Genomic DNA, 15164 nt, shown 5'->3' on the forward strand with positions numbered 1-15164 from the left:
CGGGCCGGGCGGGTCGGGGGCCCCGACGGGGACCGACGGCGCCGCTGCTGCTCCGCGCGCTCCCGCGCCGCCCCGCTCCGGACCCGCGGCGTCAGCTCCCGCCCGCCCGCCAGTCTGTCCCCGACAGACCAGGGAGTCGGGGGGGCCGGGCGGGGGCCGGGCGGGGGCGGGGCCGCGGCGGCACCGCCCCCTCTCGGCGCCCCCTGGCGGCTGGGCCGGCGATTCCGGCCGGAGAGGGGACGGGAACCGGGGTCGGCCCGAACCCCCGCAGTTGGCTGGGGACTCGGCCGGACCGGCCTGCAGCGGGAGGGGGCAAGGGAGGGCGTGGGGCGCTGGTGGGGTGCAACTAGAGGGACTGGGTGTCGAGTCGGCTCGCTAAGGTTTCGAAGGGGCCGATGACGGGGTGCAATTGGACGGCAGGACTCGGGCGGAGGGGAGGGGCCGAGCTCTTCCCCCGCCAGCCCGGTCCTGCAGCACTTAGCCGAGTACAGGAAAAGCCACTCCCCTCCCCCCTCCCCCCGTCTCACCCCCTCCTGCAGCAGTGCTGTCCCCCCTCCCTGGGAGCACTTAGCCAGCTAATGGGCCTCCCGCCGGCAGCGCCCCTCCTCCCTGGCCCTGGCCCTGGGAGGCCGGGCGCCGGGCGCCTCCTTTGAAGCCCCGGGCATCCTGGCTTTCCAGCCCCAGCCCCGGGAACAGGCGCTTCTGTTCCGCAGGCCCCTTTGGCGGGATCTGCAGCCTGTCCCTGTGGGGCTCAGCACTGCGAAGGGGACCGTGGGTGCTTTGCCCAGAGGGGTGAGAAGTCTTGTGGAGGTCCCGGTGCAAGGAGGGTTGAGGGGCGGCGATGCCTGGCCCACAGCAGGTGCGCGTCCTGAAATCTTCCTTCCAGGGATGGGAGGGGGAGGGCGGGAGGCGCATGGGCACTGGGATGGGTGGGGGCTGCAGCCCCTCCCGCAGGGCTTGGCTGGGGGGGCTCCTGCCTGGGGGCCCCTGTGGGAGCCCCCCCAATACAGAGGCAGTAACAGCAGCAGGTTTAAAGTAGAACTCATCCAGAGGGGCCAGCCAAGTCACCTAGAAACCCAGAAAAGATGGAGCTGATTCTAGGGGAGGAGGGGTCAGGCAAGGAGGAACTGGCCCTGCAGGCCCCTTGGCCGGGGGCTCTCAGACCCCCAGGGAGAGCCCCGCTGGGCTTTGTCCATCACAGTTCTTGTTGATCCTCAACTTTCACCTAAGGAATCTCCTTATCTGGTCAAGGCCCTGTGGGCTGGGATTATTATCTCCCGTGGAGGCCCAGAGAGGGGTTGAGACTTGCCCAGGGTCACACAACCTCATGTAGGAGGACTTGAAGGCCAGTTCATATCCTGCCTCCATTCCTAGTCCTTAAAGACACAAAGGGGGACAGGATTTGTGACCCATATCCTCTCACGAGAGCTGCCACAGAGCCTAGGTCTAGCTGGGCCCTACTCACCTTGTCCAGAGCTGGAAGTGTGTGTGTGTGTGTGTGTGTGTGTGTGTGTGTGAGTGAGAAATAAGCAAATGGCTACCAGATGACCCCTGGCTACAGGCAGCTACCCCTCTGGAGGAGCTAGCAGGCTGTGGGGACCTCAGGATGTAGAAGGAAAGGGCACAGACAGTTGGCAGAGGAGCAGAGCCGGGGCTAGCAGGGCCTGAGCTGTGGGGCCAGAACCCTGGGCCTTGCCCCTTGGACAGGGTGGTAGTCACAGATGTGCTGGGCAGCAGCTGCCTGGCAGACAGCATAGGAGCCTGTGTCCTGAGCTTGAGCCTTCTCCCTTCTCCCCCCACCCCCATGTCCCTGGAGGCCAGGGCAGCCGCCATTAGAGGACTCCCTCCTCCTAGGACACTTTCTCCCAGGCTTGGTAATAGGGTTTCTCGGCAAGCAGTAATGGTGGAAGGAAGGCAGACTTTCCGGCCTCTACCCTCGATTAAGGGAGCGATCATGGCCCACGGGACCCTCTCAGGGCCTCTGCTTCAAGGAGGCATTAAAAACAGCCTTAGCTGAACTCCAGCAGAGGAGGGTTGGGACCCCGGGAGGGGTGGGGCTGGCAAGGATGAGAAGCATCAGGAGCTCCAGTCCCAGTGGGGTTCAGACAAGAGCTCAAGAGCAGGGATGTGATCCTGGAGCAACGAGCTCTGGGTGGGGGGCCTCCCCACTGCAGGTCATGGTAGGGCCCCCTTAAGGAGCCTGAAGGCGGGTAAGGGCTTGTCCAGGCCGCTCAGTCTATGGGATTCAAACCCAGGCCTTGCCCTCCAGGAAAACTGCAGGCCTGCTTGGCCATCTGCACCACTCTTTCAGGGTGGGTGGCCACGGGAACGGACCTAACTGGTAGGCCCCAGGAATCGGGAAGTGCCCCAGTGGTGCCATGGGAAGTGGAAAGTGGGAAAATCAGAAAGAGAATCCCTGGCTCCTTCCAGAGAACTCCACCGAGAACCCTGAAATTTGGACATGATGAAGTGTTCACACCAGCCCTGAAGAGAGGAGAGCAGGAAGGTCAATGCTCAGGGTCACCGCATCTGGGGGGCTAAGAAGGGCTGGCAACCAGATCCTCATGGGCAGTTGGGCCCCCTCCCCACAGCGAGCTCTCAGACGTTAGGGGCTGTTGAGGTATCACCCCCTCAATTATGAGCCCACTCAAGACCCAAACCAGTGCTCTGGTTCAGAAAGAACAGACCTGCTGCTGGGGTGAGGTGGGGTGTGGTGGGGAATTTAACGGGTAAATTGCTCCTCATATCAGGCCAGGCTCAGAGCCCAGGCCTTTCCCAGTGTAAAGGGTGGGTCCTGCTTAATCTGCAGGAACAAGGGTCAGCCCTTGGTGGAAAAGAAGGGATAGGCTGACTGAAGAAAGGCTAAGGCCAGAAGGAAGGCTGGGGTGGAAGAGTCATCAGCTTGCTCTACCTGGCCTGGACTGAGCCCCATAAGCTGCTCCCAACCTAGGTTCCTCAGCAAGAGGCCCACCTCCCCCTTCCACACACCTTTCCCGGGCTCTGCCTTCTGATCCTCTCTTCTCGACTGCGGGGTAAGCCTAAAGGCCTGGGTTGCAGTTTGGCTGCGGCATCAGCTGTGTGACTTTGGGCCAGTCTCAACCGCTCTCTGGGCCCTGGGCTTCTCCCGCATCCAGAGAGGCTGGCGCTAACACTGCTCCCCAAACCACCAGACCCTCAGACCCTGCTGGCAAGGGGTGAGCCTGGCGCCTGTGGAAGCACCCCAGAGGAGCTGCACTACCTTCAGCATGGGTGGTGGGGGTAATGAATAGACTTTGCATAAGGGTGGGGGGGGGTGGGTTCACGGTCTGAGCTCCAGCTCTATCTTGTGACTTCATTAACTTTGTGGTTCAATCACTGACCCCGCCTTGCATTTTCCTATTTAATCTTCGCCACCACCTGCTGAGAAAATGGAGGCACGGAGGAAGCCATTCATTCTTTCATTCAGTCACCTCCAGCGCCTAGAGTCTGACCTGGGTGCTGTGAGTTCAGCCAGAGTCAGGTAATTTACCCAATTCCTGTGGGTTTGAGGCTGTGCAGGGGGACCCAACCCTGGGCAACAGCAGTCAGCTGGGCTGGGACAGGTCTCTGCCTGGCGGAGCTCAGGTTTGAAGTGGGAGACAACGAACAAATGGATGAGGCTATTTAAAGATACAGAAGACCAAATGGGGCGCGGGGACGAGATGTGTGATCTGAGGGAGGGGGGCCAGGTAAAGGCGCCTCCGGGATCTGAACGCCAGAAGGAGCGGCGGGGGAGGATCGCAGGAGAGCACAAGCGGGGCCTCGGTGCCGGAACCGACATTGTGGAACCTACTCATTAAATGCCCTTTGTGGGTCGGCTGTTATTATTTTCATATCGTGAGCGCTGGCTCCCCAACTTCCCTGCTCTTTGCGCCTGACTCTCCTCACCTGCACAGAGGTCGCGGGGGGCCGAAGACCGCCGCTGTCGAGGCCAGGCCTTGGAGGGCGCCCCAAACAAATTCTGCGCTTCGCGGGGAGGACCCCGCGGCGGGGCAGGGCGGCCACGCGGGGCCAGACCCGCGAACTACATTTCCCAGAATTCCGCCCCGCCGCCATTTTGGCCGGTGGGCGGTGGCCGCCTGGGGTCCGGCGCCGCTGCCCGCCGGGCGGCTCTGTTCGCCCTCGACCCCGATCCCCGCCACGAGGGGCGCGGGGCCCGCCCAGCGTGGCGCCCGGCACCGGGGCAGCTCGGGCCCGTCTTCTTCACTCTTCAGCCCCGGGAGCCCGGTCCACGTGTCCGCGCGAAGCCTGCTCGCCCCCGCCGCGGGGAGCCGGAAGACCCGGCGTCGGGGTGCCCCGGCCTCCCCTCGGGACCCCCGCCCTGCGGCTGATGGTCACTGCCCGTCATCCCAAACGCCCCTGTTTCCACTTCAGTGAGGCCAGACCTCGGGTCCCGGCGGGAGCGCACGCCCCGGCCGCGGCGGCCGCGGGCAGAGGCGGCGGGGCGGGCGGGAGCCCCCGACGGCCCCCGACAGCCCGCGCGGGCGGGGGCGGGGCCGCGGCGGGCCGGGCCCTTTAAGGGGGCGTGGCCGGGGCGGGGCGGCGCGAGACACAGCGAGCGGCTCGGGCGGCGGCCGCGGGGGACAAAGGGCGGGCGGATCGCGGGGAGGGGGCGGGGCGCGGCCAGCAGGCCCGGGGGCTCCGCATGCTGCAGCTGCCCCCGGGCGCCCCCGCCGCCGCCCTCGCCGCTGCGCCGCGCGGAGCCGACCCCACGCGCTAACCCGAGCCCCGGCCGGAGCCGGCCGGCGGGCGGCCCGGAGGCGGCGGCGCAGGGAGGGGCCCCGCGGGCGCACGTGGCCCCGGCGGCCGCCATGGCGGACAGCGGCCCCGCGGGGGGCGCGGCGTTGGCGGCCCCGGCCCCCGGGCCCGGCGGCGGCGGCGGCCCAGGGCCCCGCGTCTACTTTCAGAGCCCGCCCGGGGCGGCGGGGGAGGGCCCGGGCGGCGCGGACGACGAGGGCCCCGTGCGGCGCCAGGGGAAGGTCACGGTCAAGTACGACCGCAAGGAGCTGCGGAAGCGCCTCAACCTGGAGGAGTGGATCCTGGAGCAGCTCACGCGCCTCTACGACTGCCAGGTGTGTTCCCCGCTCCGCGCCGGCGCCCGAGAATTCGTCCCAAGTTGGGCCGCCCGGAGCCCCACCTTGCGCCGCCTGTCACCCGAAGTCGACGGGAGCCCCGCTTGCGCGCGCTGCCCTCCCGGGCTCCCCGCCCCCAGCGCGTGCTCTTCCTTGTCTCGCCGAAGTCACTGTCTGCCGCGCTGCCTCCTTCACGCCGCTCCCCGGGGCCAGCTCGGGGTCTCTGGCGGCCTGGAGGGACTGCCCTGCCGAGGACCGGCAGCCAGCCCGGCCGACCGCGGGGGGAGGTCTAAGCTGCCTTTCCAGGACCCGCTGGCTTGGCCGGTTGAAAGGCCTGAGCATGCTTGGTAGGGGGCTTAGAGGGTCCAGCGGTCCTGCTGGCCTGGCCCGAGTGCGCCATCACCCTGGCGTGGGAGCTGTCTAGCCCGCTCTTTGGGTTCTGGTTCTCCACCCCATGACTCCTTCCTTGCTCAAATAGTGACTCAGGCCCCGGGGGGCAGGGTGGAGGAGAGGGTTTGCCCTGTGCTGCCTACCCAGGAATGCAGCTGGCTTCGGACTGGAGAGACGCTTCCCGGGAAGGCCGGGAGGTGGGCATCCCCTCCCTCAGCAAAGCATGGGCTCTTTGTTTCCCCTTTACCAGGCCTGGGTTCTTCCCACTGACCCCTCACCCTTGGCTTCCTCCTCATTCTGGGGAAGCTGTGACAGGTGTTTGGGGGAGGGGAAGGGGCTGTGAGGAGCTGGGACAGCTGGCTCCACCTGTGCTGATTGAGATGGGGGGCCTGGAATTGGGGAAGACATCTGCAGGGGCCCCAGCCCTAGCTGTCTAGCCCTGTCTGGCACCCCGGGTGCTCACTGGCAGAGACGGGAAGCTTCCCTGCATCGGGCAGTTTGCCTTGGCACAGACCTGATCTGTTTTCTTTCTCAGAGCAGCTGCCACTGTCTGCTGGGCAGAGAGGGCTGGTGGCTCTTTCTGCAGCAGGGCAGGGCCTTAGCTGGAGAGCTCCTCACACCCTCTCAACTCGGGTCCTTCTCTTTCTCTTCCCCCCACATCCTCCCCAGGAAGAGGAGATCCCGGAGCTGGAGATAGATGTGGATGAGCTCCTGGACATGGAGAGTGACGATACCCGGGCTGCCAGGGTCAAGGTGAGGGGTGGTGGGGGCTGCCAGGAGGCACATCCCCCCTGGGGTAAGCACTGCCCTAGTCATCGAGCACTGTGACCTTGGGCCTCAGCTTCCGCCTCCACTGTGACCTTGGGCCTCAGCTTCCGCCTCTGTTAAATGGGGTTACTGGTGCTTGCCTATCTGCTGTGAGGCCCCAGTCCCTTGGAAGTGTAGATGAACCGTAGTTTCTGTTCCTGAGAACTCACAGTCATTATTTTCCGCCCGCTAGGAGCTGCTGGTTGACTGTTACAAACCCACTGAGGTAAGTGGCTTTCCCAGAGGGTGGGTGAACGCGACTCCCCTTCACCTTGGGGTCTGATCTCCCTAATATCCTCCCTCCCATGCAGGCCTTCATCTCTGGCCTGTTGGACAAAATCCGGGGCATGCAGAAGCTGAGCACACCCCAGAAGAAGTAAGGGTCCTCGACCCAGGCGAACGGTGGCTCCCAGAGGACAATCGCTGCCCCCCAACCTCATAGCAACAGCAATACCAGGGAGCCCTGCGGCCAGGCCTGGTGCCGTGAGCAGGGCTCCTCATGCCCCTGGCCCAGGGGCCTCTTTCCCTGCCCCTACAAGTTTTCCATTTTTGGGGTTTTTTATTGTTATTAAACTGATGGGACTTTTTGTGTTTTTATATTGACTCTGCGGCGCGGGCCCTTTAATAAAGCTAGGATATGCCTTTGGTGCAGCTAACAGACTTTGCTGGTCTCTTTTGGGGGGCCACACTGCTTCACAACTGCTGCCAGCTCAGCTTCTCCCCAGGTGACCGCAGGCCTTCCTAAGGGCCACGTAGCCATGGCGATAGCCCAGTGCTGGCTCCCAGACCAGGAGCCTAAGTGGCTGGGGAGCTGGCGGGGGAGGGAGTGCTGTTGGTAGGCAGAAACACTCCTTTCTCCCACTGGTTAGCAGCCACCACGCCACCCAGGGCCTGGCCATTGAGACCTCTGCCATTGAGCCTAGACCCCCAAGGCTCTGCAGCCAGGAAGGAGAGGGGTGGGGGGCACTGAGCTATGGTTTCTAAATCTCTCGGGGCCCACAAACAAACACAGGCTCACTCCATGGGTTTTTAAGGTTTTTTTCTTTTTAAACAGTCTGGTCCCTGATGGGGGCCTCTACACTGCCCCTCCCCGGTTTGGCTACAGTTCTGAACGGCGCTCGATTTTGAGCAGCTCCACCTCGAACACCAAAGTTGCACCACCTGCAGGAGAAGTGGGGTCAGAGTGAGAACTGGGGCCACGAGGGGGCGGGATGGGTGCAGGAGGGGGGGACAGGAAGCATATTACCTGGAATCTTTGGGGGAGCTCCCCGCTCGCCGTACCCTGTTGGAGATGCACAAAGAAACAGTGAGCGGTGGTCAAAGAGATGTTCTGCAGACATCTAAGCTGCAGCCAGGCCTCTCCCATTTCCACAGCAAAGTCAGAAATGGAGAAGGTGTCATAAGGGGTCGGGGGGCTGCCAAAGGCCTAGCAGAGGGCAGAGGGGGGCACTAGACCCAAGTGCCCTAGGAGTCCTAGCTGCCTGGTATTGGCCTCTGCCAGACACAGCTAGACTGGGAAGAGCATGTACTATAATGAATGGATGAGGTGGAGACCAATACAGATGAGTCAGCCTGCACTGCCCTGACACATGCCCTCAACTCCCCTATCCCTGCTCCGGAAGGGCCTCTTACCCAGTTCTGATGGGATCACCAGCTTCCGCTTTTCCCCCTCGCACATCCTGCAGGACAACATGTGTTCAGCACATGACAGCACCGAGGCTCCCTGCCACCCAGCCCTGAGGCTTGTCGCCCACAGTTCACCTTCTGGACCCCAGCGACGGCCCCAAGACTCACCCCAGCAGCCCCTGGTCCCAGCCCTTGATGACCTGGCCAGTGCCCAGGGAGAAGACAAAGGGCTGGTTCTGGGGCAGGCTGCTGTCAAACTCCGTCCCATCTTCCAGCTTCCCCTGTGGGATCATGGGAAGGCCAGTGAGGAGGAGGGTCCGCTCTGATACATGTCCCCCATTTTGCTTGCATCAAGCTGTTCCCCCGCCCCTAAACGGCAGCCATAGTCCTAGAAAGGGACAGTCAGGTAGCAGCACAGTACATTGTCATTGCTTGCTGATGTCTATCTGAGAAGTTGTGAAGAGCAAGGTATAGAACCATGAAAACCGGTAAAAGGAGCAGAACTTGCTCAAGGGCATCCACCTTGTGGCAGAGGAACCTGGTTCCCAAGCCCTTTCTGGTCCCCGGAAGCCCCCCCCACCTCAAAGCCCCTCCCCTTCACCCACCGTGTAGTGCATGTGCAGGACATCACCCTTTCTCGATTTGATGGGGCAGTGGTCCACCCTCTTCTTGACCCCGATCTGCAATTTTCTTTTGCCCTCTGCCCCCGCAGGCGTAGCCAGGGCGCTCAGGCAGATGGTCAGTACTGTCAGGATCCAGCTCAGCCTCATGTCTCTGCGGGAACAGACCCCGACCCGCCAACCAATGGGGGGGGGGCGCAGAGGTTGCATGTCATGGAACACAGGTGCCAGGAGGATTCCTCCCCATTGTACCTTGCCTACCCCTGGGGATCCCCTCGTCCCGGGTCACCACCCCCTCCACCGGGCTCCACGGCCACACTTACCAGTCCAGTGAGAAGGGGGCTTGCCCGAGGACCCCAGCAGCGAGGGGAGGGAGTCAGGGGAGGCCACAGCAGCCAGGGCCCCGCCCCTTTGCTCACTCCCAGACCTTCATTCCCTCCCGGTGCCCAGCTCCACTTTTCAGTTCCCACCCGTCCCTTTACGCAAAGTCCAGACCCTATCTGACTGCACAGCAGTTGCCCCGACTGGGCGGCCCCACTCGCGCCACACCCAGTTGCCTCCCGCCCAGCACACCCACACATCTGCGGTCGTTGCAGGGGGCCGGCCCCGAGGCACCCACACATCGCCACTGGGTGGTTCTGGGGAGCCCCGGTCCTCGGGGGGCACTCCCCAGGCCGGTCCTGCGCCTCCGCCCGGGGCGCCGCCCCAGCTCTGAGCCCTCGGGGTCTCCGGGGCACCCAGACCGGCCCCGCGTCGGGTGGCCGCCTGGCGCGTTCCACCCACACCACCTCCCCCGGGGGAGTTCTCGGCCTCGCGCGCCCCCAGGCCCGCCCACCACGGAGGCCGCCCCCGCGTGGACGCCCCGGGCCATTACCTGGGCCTGCCCCTTCGCTAGGCTCCCTGGCCCCGCCCTTTCGAGGGCGCAGTTCCGCCCCTGGCCCCGGAGCCCCGCCCCCGGCAGGCCTGGACCCCTTCTCCTGAGCGGCAACGCCGCCGCCCTCCGGCCGAAGCCCCGCCCCCGGCGCCTGGGGCCCGGCCCCCTTGGTCGCCAAACCCGAGGCCCCGCCTTCCTCTCGCTGCCGCCCCGCCCCCAGGGGCCAGGCCCCGCCCCCTACCAGCCCTGGCCCCGCCCCCGGCGCGGGAGCTCCGCCTTCCCCAGGCACCAGCTCAGAGGCCCCGCCCCTCTCGGCCCCACGTCCCGCCCCGAGCGCCGGGGCTCCGCCCCGTGCAGCGTGAGAACCCTCCCCCTGCGGCATCCCCAGGCAGCTGCGACCCCAACTCCCAATTTCCTCGCAACCTATCCCTCGATGACACTCGGAACCCCAGTCCGCTCCTGCCCGGCCTGATCCAGCCTGCCCTCTCGCACCCCGGGTCCCCCCAGCCCGGGCTGTGGCCCCCGCTCACCTCCTCGCCGCGCCCCCGGAGTCCACCCCAGCCGCGCCGCCGCCTCTGCGCAGGCGCGTCACCGCGGCTGCCAGGCCGGGCCACGCCGCCCGCCCTCATTGGCCGGCGCGGAACCCGCTGCCACATGCTCGCGCGGCGGCTTCTTCCCCGGCCCCGCCCGGGGACCGCGTGATCGCGTCACTTCCGGCGGAGTGGCCGTTCTCGAGGTTAGGTGAAAGTGACTTCCGAAAGGGCTGAAGGCACTTCCGGGCGGGGTGAAATTAAGGTCAGGCGGGCGCGGGTTCCCGGAGGGGGTCTTGGGGCGCCATTTTACGTCGCCCCCCGTCTCACCCCCAGCGCTCCCCTTTGCACCTGGGCCTCTTCTGCGTCCCCAGTTAGTGGCTGGGAGAGAGCCTGGGCTCCAGGGTGAGCCTTGGGTTCGAATCCGGTCTCGGCCTCTGACCAGCTGTGTGACCTTGAGCAAGTTCCCTTTTTAGGACGTCCTGCAACACCCACCCCAAAGACCCCTGTAGGATTGCTGCGATGAGCAAAGCACCAGGCCAGGCTCACAGCGAACGCCCTCCTTGTCTCTCTCCCCTTCCAGGCCTGCCTCAGCCTGTTTCTTCGGGCGCCGCAGCACCCAGCAATGCCCAGGAAATATCTGTCAATCGAAGTAGTCACTCTGCAGTTGGAAAGCAGCTAAAGCTCAGCTGAGTGTTGGGGAGACAGTCGCTGTAAGGTCAAATCCCCAGGTCAATCAGCCTTTCTGAACCTCTTTCCTCTTTTGGAAAGAAAAAAAAGAGAGTTTCTGCTGACCTCAGAAGAGCACGCGGGGAGGATGTGCATATGATGTATTTTGCATGTCCCGCGGCTCAGTGGGCCGCGAGGTGGCAGCTGTGGGGCCCCCGATCCTCAACTGTCCTGTTCTCTTTGGGCTGTGACATGATCACTAATGGCATGACTGAGATTTGAAAATAGTAATCACAATCAGGAACTGTCTCTTGTGTTGTAACCCCGCGCTTGCTTGGGACCTACCAACCCCTCCAACTGAACACGCCAGAGAAAGCCTCACTTAAGGTAGCTGCTTTGGGGTAAACTCTGCCCGATTTTCCTGCCTCAGAAGGACAAAACACTGGTGCTCAAGGTTGGCTTTTGTTCCACCCCCTCACCACTCAGCCCCAGGGACCCTGGTGACTGCGGGCAGAGGTCCAGCTTCCGAGCTAGTGCTGGCCAAAGGTCAGGAGAGTCTCAAGCACAGACGCTGAGGAGGGGTGCCCAAGGTGCAAGGGAGGGAAAGGTGGAGAAATCTATGGTTGGGTCAGGAAGGGCCTGTCTCCCACATCATGCCCACCAGCCACAGACCTTGGGCACTTGCCTCGCAGGGAGATGGGAGTGAGGTGGGACTAGGGCAGGTGTGTCACATTAGTGTTCAGCTAAGGGAGCAAAAAGCAGCAGACAGTGCTGCCAGGCAGGGTAGAGGGGTGTCCTTTTATATGGAGACAGATGCAAACTGCCCAGAGCCCCAGAGCCCAGAACACAGCAGTCATCTGTTCCCTCCACGCACAGTATGAAAACTCAGAAAGCAAGGGGTGACCGCCAAGGTCATTCAGCAAATCTGGTGCCACCTCAAGCTCATTGACTGCAGCAGGTTGTCTCCTTCCAGGAGGAGGAGCTTGTGAGGAGCGGGGTGGCAGGGACTCACCAAGCCCTGACAGTCATGTATGTGAAGAATACATGGCTTTTGGCTCCATCTGGGACCTGGTGTGGGGCCCGGGGCCTGGTTGCCTCCATCTCCCCGGCTTGGGAGGAGGCGGTGCAGTGTGACGCAGGCATTCACGCCCAAACCAGCCAGCAGGGACAGCAACAGAGTGACACAAGCCGGGACAGCTCCTTCCATCTCTTTATCAGGGTTGGGAGTCAACAGTTCTTGTCCCCGAGCCCAAGATTTTCAGCGGATCAGGCTCTTCTCAGCAAGCAGAGGGGGAGCGGGTGTGAGACGCTCACTCGCACAGGGTGCTTAGGAACTGAGCCAGACCTTTTCCCACGCTGGTACGTGACCCCGCCTGCCGCCTCAGTCTCCTCGACCAGCTGCTCCCACCCTGTTGAATGGCAGCCGTGGAGAGGCACAGGGGTGGCAGGAAAGCCCCCTGACAGGCCCAGGTCCTAGAGCAACTTCTGCCCAGGTTGAGGTCTTGGGGCTGGGCTCTTCTCACCAGGCGGCCCTCTTGTCCCCTCTGGGCCATGGCCTGGGAGGCATCTGAGAAGCAGTGTGTCACCTTCGCAGCTTCCGGCACCTGAGTGGGGAGGAGGCGCTGTGTTTGTGCTGGTGCAGCCCAGCCTCAGCTCCTCTAAATCACCTCCTTGTTACCTTCTGTGAAGCCCATTCCCTCCTACCCTGCCAGGAAGCCTCTTTGGACTCCCTGTGGCAGGAAGGGTGGTGAGCAGGATAAGGGCGGCCGGGGTTCCTCTGCATCCCCTGGCCGCTCAGAGCTCACAGGTGGGGAAATTTCTACCACAGGGGCATCTGGGAAGGCCCAGAGCGTTGCAGATTGGAACACCGTCGCTCTCATTTCGACTCCAGGTGGATGTCATCTCCTCTAGGACACTGCTGACCTCGGAACGATGTCAGGTGCCTTCCCACCGTCCTGACAGCCTCTGCTGGCATGTCCTCGGCCTGCTCCCGTGAGACCGTCAGCCTCATTTCCGCCGCTCCCAGTGCCAGCAGACGCTTGGTAAATATTTGTCCAACACGTTCATTCAACAGCTCCCCCTTCCCTGGCGCTCCTCCCACTGGCAGGCTCACCCTGGACCTGCTCCAGGACAGGGCCGAGATGCCTTCCCAAACCAAGGCAGCCCTGACCACTCACCTGCAGGTGTCTGGGTTGAGCTCTAAGCCCCGCCCTTGGCAACGGAGGAAGCTGCGGCGTCGGCAGCGGCATTGGCAGGTCCTGGGGTCAGGGCGCTGGCGGCGCTGGGCGCAGCGTGGGCAGAGGGGCCTGGGGCTGGAGTGGGATGGGTGATGTCAGCTGGGGAGGGTGCTCCGGGGGCAGAGTCCCAGCCCGGAACGGAGCGGGGCTGGGGACGGTGGCGGGGAGTGGAAGCCCTAGGAGGAGAAGCGACATGTCTGGGCCGGGAAGGAAGAGTCTTCCCAGGAGCTGGGGTCAGAGGAGAGCTCTCAGGGAGCAGGGGAGAAGAGAAGAGGGGACATGAGTGGGAAAAGAGAGGAGGGCATCGACGCCGCCTGGCACACTTACACCCCCTGCCCCACTCACGCCCTACATCCCGGGCACTGGGCCTGGGCTCTGACCCACCTCAGCAGAGGCTGAGACTCACCTGTCTGACTTCACAGCACTCTCTTTTTTTTTTGGTCTGAAAAGTAAGAGAGACAGACAGAGACAAGGAGGAGGAAGATCAGGAAAGCCACTCTCCTGCCTCAGATCCCTGCAGGCACCCAGGCTCTACTCTCAGAGACCTGGTCCCCACTGAGGGTGCCACCACGCCCAGCACCCCCAAAGCTTGTTCTCTGGAAGCTCAGAAGTGGGGCCTGGCTGGCACCTGCATTCACATTGGCTGTGTTCTTCCAGGGACATCTCCCCGAGCTGACTGCTTGGGTACCGGATCATGAGAATCTGCTCCGGAAAACAGGGACAGAGACAGTGAGGGAGAGAGGGAACGCTCACCCACCAGATAGGAATTTGGTGACCAGACCCTGGGCCCCCAGATGCCAGCAATCCACCCTCCCCTCCCCCTGGGCACAGGCCACCTGCCCCCATACCTGCATTCGGACCTGGTGCTGCCCAGTGGGCACGCACTCCAGGCCGTCGTCAGGGCAGCAGCCACCGCAGCGCTGTAAGGTCACACAGCTGGGCACCAGTTGTTTGGCCATGGTGCCCATGAGCTCCACAGTCAGGGGCACCACCACCTCCCGTGGCTGACAGGTGGCACGCGCATACACATCTATCCATGACACCACTGGGGGCAGAGGGGTGAGGTTAACTAGATCCCCTAGCTCTGCACCCAGCGGCCCTCCTGAATGCCCGCAGCCACACTCCACTAGCCCCCCTTCTGCCCTCCCCATCTGTCTTCCACTGCCCGTTCACCCAGAACCCCCTGCCTCAATTTCCTCTCCTGTGAAATGGGCAGAATAGCAGCCTGCCTGTTACAGTGATGATCTTACAGGTGGTAAGACACAAGGAACCAGGGGACACAAGGAGCCGGCAAAGCTAGTACCAAGTTGTTACTGTTACCTTTCTTCTGGTGACCAGGGCTCTCAGGCTGGGAGACAGGGGCCTGTGGGAGAGGAGAGACCTGGACCAAGGTGCACTATTGAAAGGGCTGGCCCTGTCGCTGCCCCAGGGCTCTGCCCTTGAGATCAGGAGGCTTCACCTCCTCTCTGACATTCTTCCAGCTTGCTGTGTTCTCGGGGCCACTCTAGCTTTACCTGTCCTCTCCTGCCCACCTGGGACCTGCCCTGGCCCCAGCTGGCCAGGGGCGCTCTGCCAGTGGTGTGGACTCTCCAAGCCTGAGGGTCCCAGGTCAGTAGGGGGCACAGTGGGCGCTGAACCAGGTCCAGCGGGCACCGAGGAGGCTCCGCCCCCAGCTGCGCCCAGGGGACGGGGTGGGGCGGGGGAGTGGCCCCGGGGCTGGGCTGGCGGGCACCTCCCGGGGGATGCCCGGGCCGGCCGCCCAGACGCCGCTATGGCCAGACCCCCAGATCCCCTCGGCCGAGGCCTCCCCACTTCCGCCAACCTTGAGAGGGCACGGCGGGCGGGCGGGCTGGCGGGGACGCACGTACCTGGGCGGGGGCCAGCTGCAGGAGCGCGAGCAGCAGCAGGCGGCGGAGCAGGGGGCTCATGGTGCCCGCGGGGGCCGCGCGCCGGGGGCGCCCGCATCGCCCTAGCCTGGGGGTGCGGGGGGCGGCGGCAGCCAGAGCCCCATGGCGCGGGCCCGGGCGCGGCGGGCGGGGGCCGGGCGCGGGGGGCGGCTCCTCCGCGGCCCCCTCCCGAGCCCTGGGCGCAGGCAGCGCAGCGCAGCGCAGCGGCGGCAGCAGCAGCCGGAGGAGGCCGGCGGGCGGGCGGCCGGTGGCGGCGGCGGGCAGCGGCGGCGGCGGGGACGGCGGGGGCGGCGGGGGGCCGGGTCCGGGCTAGCGGGCGGGCGGCTCATGTGACCCAGACACGCGCTCCCCACCGGGCCGCGGGGCGGGGGCGGGGCGGGGGGGCGAGGCCGCCGGCGGGCCCGCCCCCTCCAC

At 64.4% G+C, this 15164-nt stretch overlaps 4 protein-coding genes across 8 annotated transcripts; 1 reads left to right on the forward strand and 3 right to left on the reverse strand.

Moving 5' to 3' along the window:
• The first annotated feature begins 4577 nt into the window (after nucleotides 1-4577).
• Nucleotides 4578-6943, forward strand: PPP1R14B (protein phosphatase 1 regulatory inhibitor subunit 14B). Its single transcript, XM_037517662.2, has 4 exons — nucleotides 4578-5090; nucleotides 6150-6233; nucleotides 6481-6513; nucleotides 6599-6943. Exons 1-4 carry the CDS (start codon nucleotides 4830-4832, stop codon nucleotides 6665-6667), a joined length of 447 nt encoding a protein of 148 aa, XP_037373559.1. The 5' UTR covers nucleotides 4578-4829; the 3' UTR covers nucleotides 6668-6943.
• A 338-nt stretch (nucleotides 6944-7281) lies between these two features.
• Nucleotides 7282-9993, reverse strand: FKBP2 (FKBP prolyl isomerase 2). 3 transcript variants are annotated; one of them, XM_037517663.2, is made up of 7 exons: nucleotides 9938-9963; nucleotides 8857-8875; nucleotides 8519-8687; nucleotides 8082-8194; nucleotides 7920-7966; nucleotides 7534-7569; nucleotides 7282-7448 (listed from the first exon to the last, which is right to left on the reverse strand). In XM_037517663.2, the coding sequence occupies exons 3-7, from the start codon at nucleotides 8681-8683 to the stop codon at nucleotides 7387-7389; spliced, it is 423 nt and encodes a 140-aa protein (XP_037373560.1). In that variant the 5' UTR covers nucleotides 8684-8687; nucleotides 8857-8875; nucleotides 9938-9963; the 3' UTR covers nucleotides 7282-7386. The 3 variants fall into 3 exon arrangements, with proteins under 3 accessions (XP_037373560.1, XP_037373562.1, XP_037373561.1); XM_037517665.2 differs by lacking the exon at nucleotides 8857-8875 and having other exon boundaries at nucleotides 9938-9993; XM_037517664.2 differs by lacking the exons at nucleotides 8857-8875; nucleotides 9938-9963 and adding an exon at nucleotides 9408-9439.
• LOC119250025 (translation initiation factor IF-2) lies at nucleotides 8882-9890 on the reverse strand. Its single transcript, XM_037517660.1, is given in 2 exon segments — nucleotides 8882-9258; nucleotides 9261-9890. Coding segments are annotated over 2 exon segments (795 nt in total). The 5' UTR covers nucleotides 9790-9890; the 3' UTR covers nucleotides 8882-8992.
• Nucleotides 9994-10726: 733 nt separating the features above from the next.
• Nucleotides 10727-15033, reverse strand: VEGFB (vascular endothelial growth factor B). 3 transcript variants are annotated; one of them, XM_054697494.1, is made up of 7 exons: nucleotides 14712-14805; nucleotides 14164-14206; nucleotides 13692-13888; nucleotides 13472-13545; nucleotides 13250-13285; nucleotides 12784-13019; nucleotides 10727-12210 (listed from the first exon to the last, which is right to left on the reverse strand). In XM_054697494.1, the coding sequence occupies exons 1-6, from the start codon at nucleotides 14769-14771 to the stop codon at nucleotides 12806-12808; spliced, it is 624 nt and encodes a 207-aa protein (XP_054553469.1). In that variant the 5' UTR covers nucleotides 14772-14805; the 3' UTR covers nucleotides 10727-12210; nucleotides 12784-12805. The 3 variants fall into 3 exon arrangements, with proteins under 3 accessions (XP_054553469.1, XP_037373563.1, XP_054553470.1); XM_037517666.2 differs by having other exon boundaries at nucleotides 12784-12918; nucleotides 14712-14774; XM_054697495.1 differs by lacking the exon at nucleotides 10727-12210 and having other exon boundaries at nucleotides 12781-13019; nucleotides 14712-15033.
• Between the last annotated feature and the right edge of the window lie 131 nt (nucleotides 15034-15164).

The sequence above is a fragment of the Talpa occidentalis genome, unplaced genomic scaffold (genome assembly GCF_014898055.3).
Source record: "Talpa occidentalis isolate TD23 unplaced genomic scaffold, MPIMG_talOcc4v2.1 talOcc4.17, whole genome shotgun sequence".
In the NCBI taxonomy this organism is placed as follows: domain Eukaryota; kingdom Metazoa; phylum Chordata; class Mammalia; order Eulipotyphla; family Talpidae; genus Talpa; species Talpa occidentalis.

Bases quoted from the DNA above. Each gene is read 5' to 3' on its own strand.
- PPP1R14B (XM_037517662.2), top strand. From the start codon at position 4,830: ATGGCGGACAGCGGCCCCGCGGGGGGCGCGGCGTTGGCGGCCCCGGCC. The intron at 5,091-6,149 runs GTGTGTTCCCCG...CATCCTCCCCAG, and splicing joins CGCGCCTCTACGACTGCCAG to GAAGAGGAGATCCCGGAGCT. The intron at 6,514-6,598 runs GTAAGTGGCTTT...CCTCCCATGCAG, and splicing joins ACTGTTACAAACCCACTGAG to GCCTTCATCTCTGGCCTGTT.
- FKBP2 (XM_037517665.2), bottom strand. From the start codon at position 8,683: ATGAGGCTGAGCTGGATCCTGACAGTACTGACCATCTGCCTGAGCGCC. The intron at 7,967-8,081 runs GTGAGTCTTGGG...GTTGTCCTGCAG, and splicing joins TGGGACCAGGGGCTGCTGGG to GATGTGCGAGGGGGAAAAGC. The intron at 7,449-7,533 runs GTAATATGCTTC...CTTCTCCTGCAG, and splicing joins AGCTCCCCCAAAGATTCCAG to GTGGTGCAACTTTGGTGTTC.
- VEGFB (XM_054697494.1), bottom strand. From the start codon at position 14,771: ATGAGCCCCCTGCTCCGCCGCCTGCTGCTGCTCGCGCTCCTGCAGCTG. The intron at 13,286-13,471 runs GTGCCAGCCAGG...CTTACTTTTCAG, and splicing joins CACAGCCAATGTGAATGCAG to ACCAAAAAAAAAAGAGAGTG. The intron at 13,020-13,249 runs GTGAGTCTCAGC...TTCTCCTCCTAG, and splicing joins AGTGCTGTGAAGTCAGACAG to GGCTTCCACTCCCCGCCACC.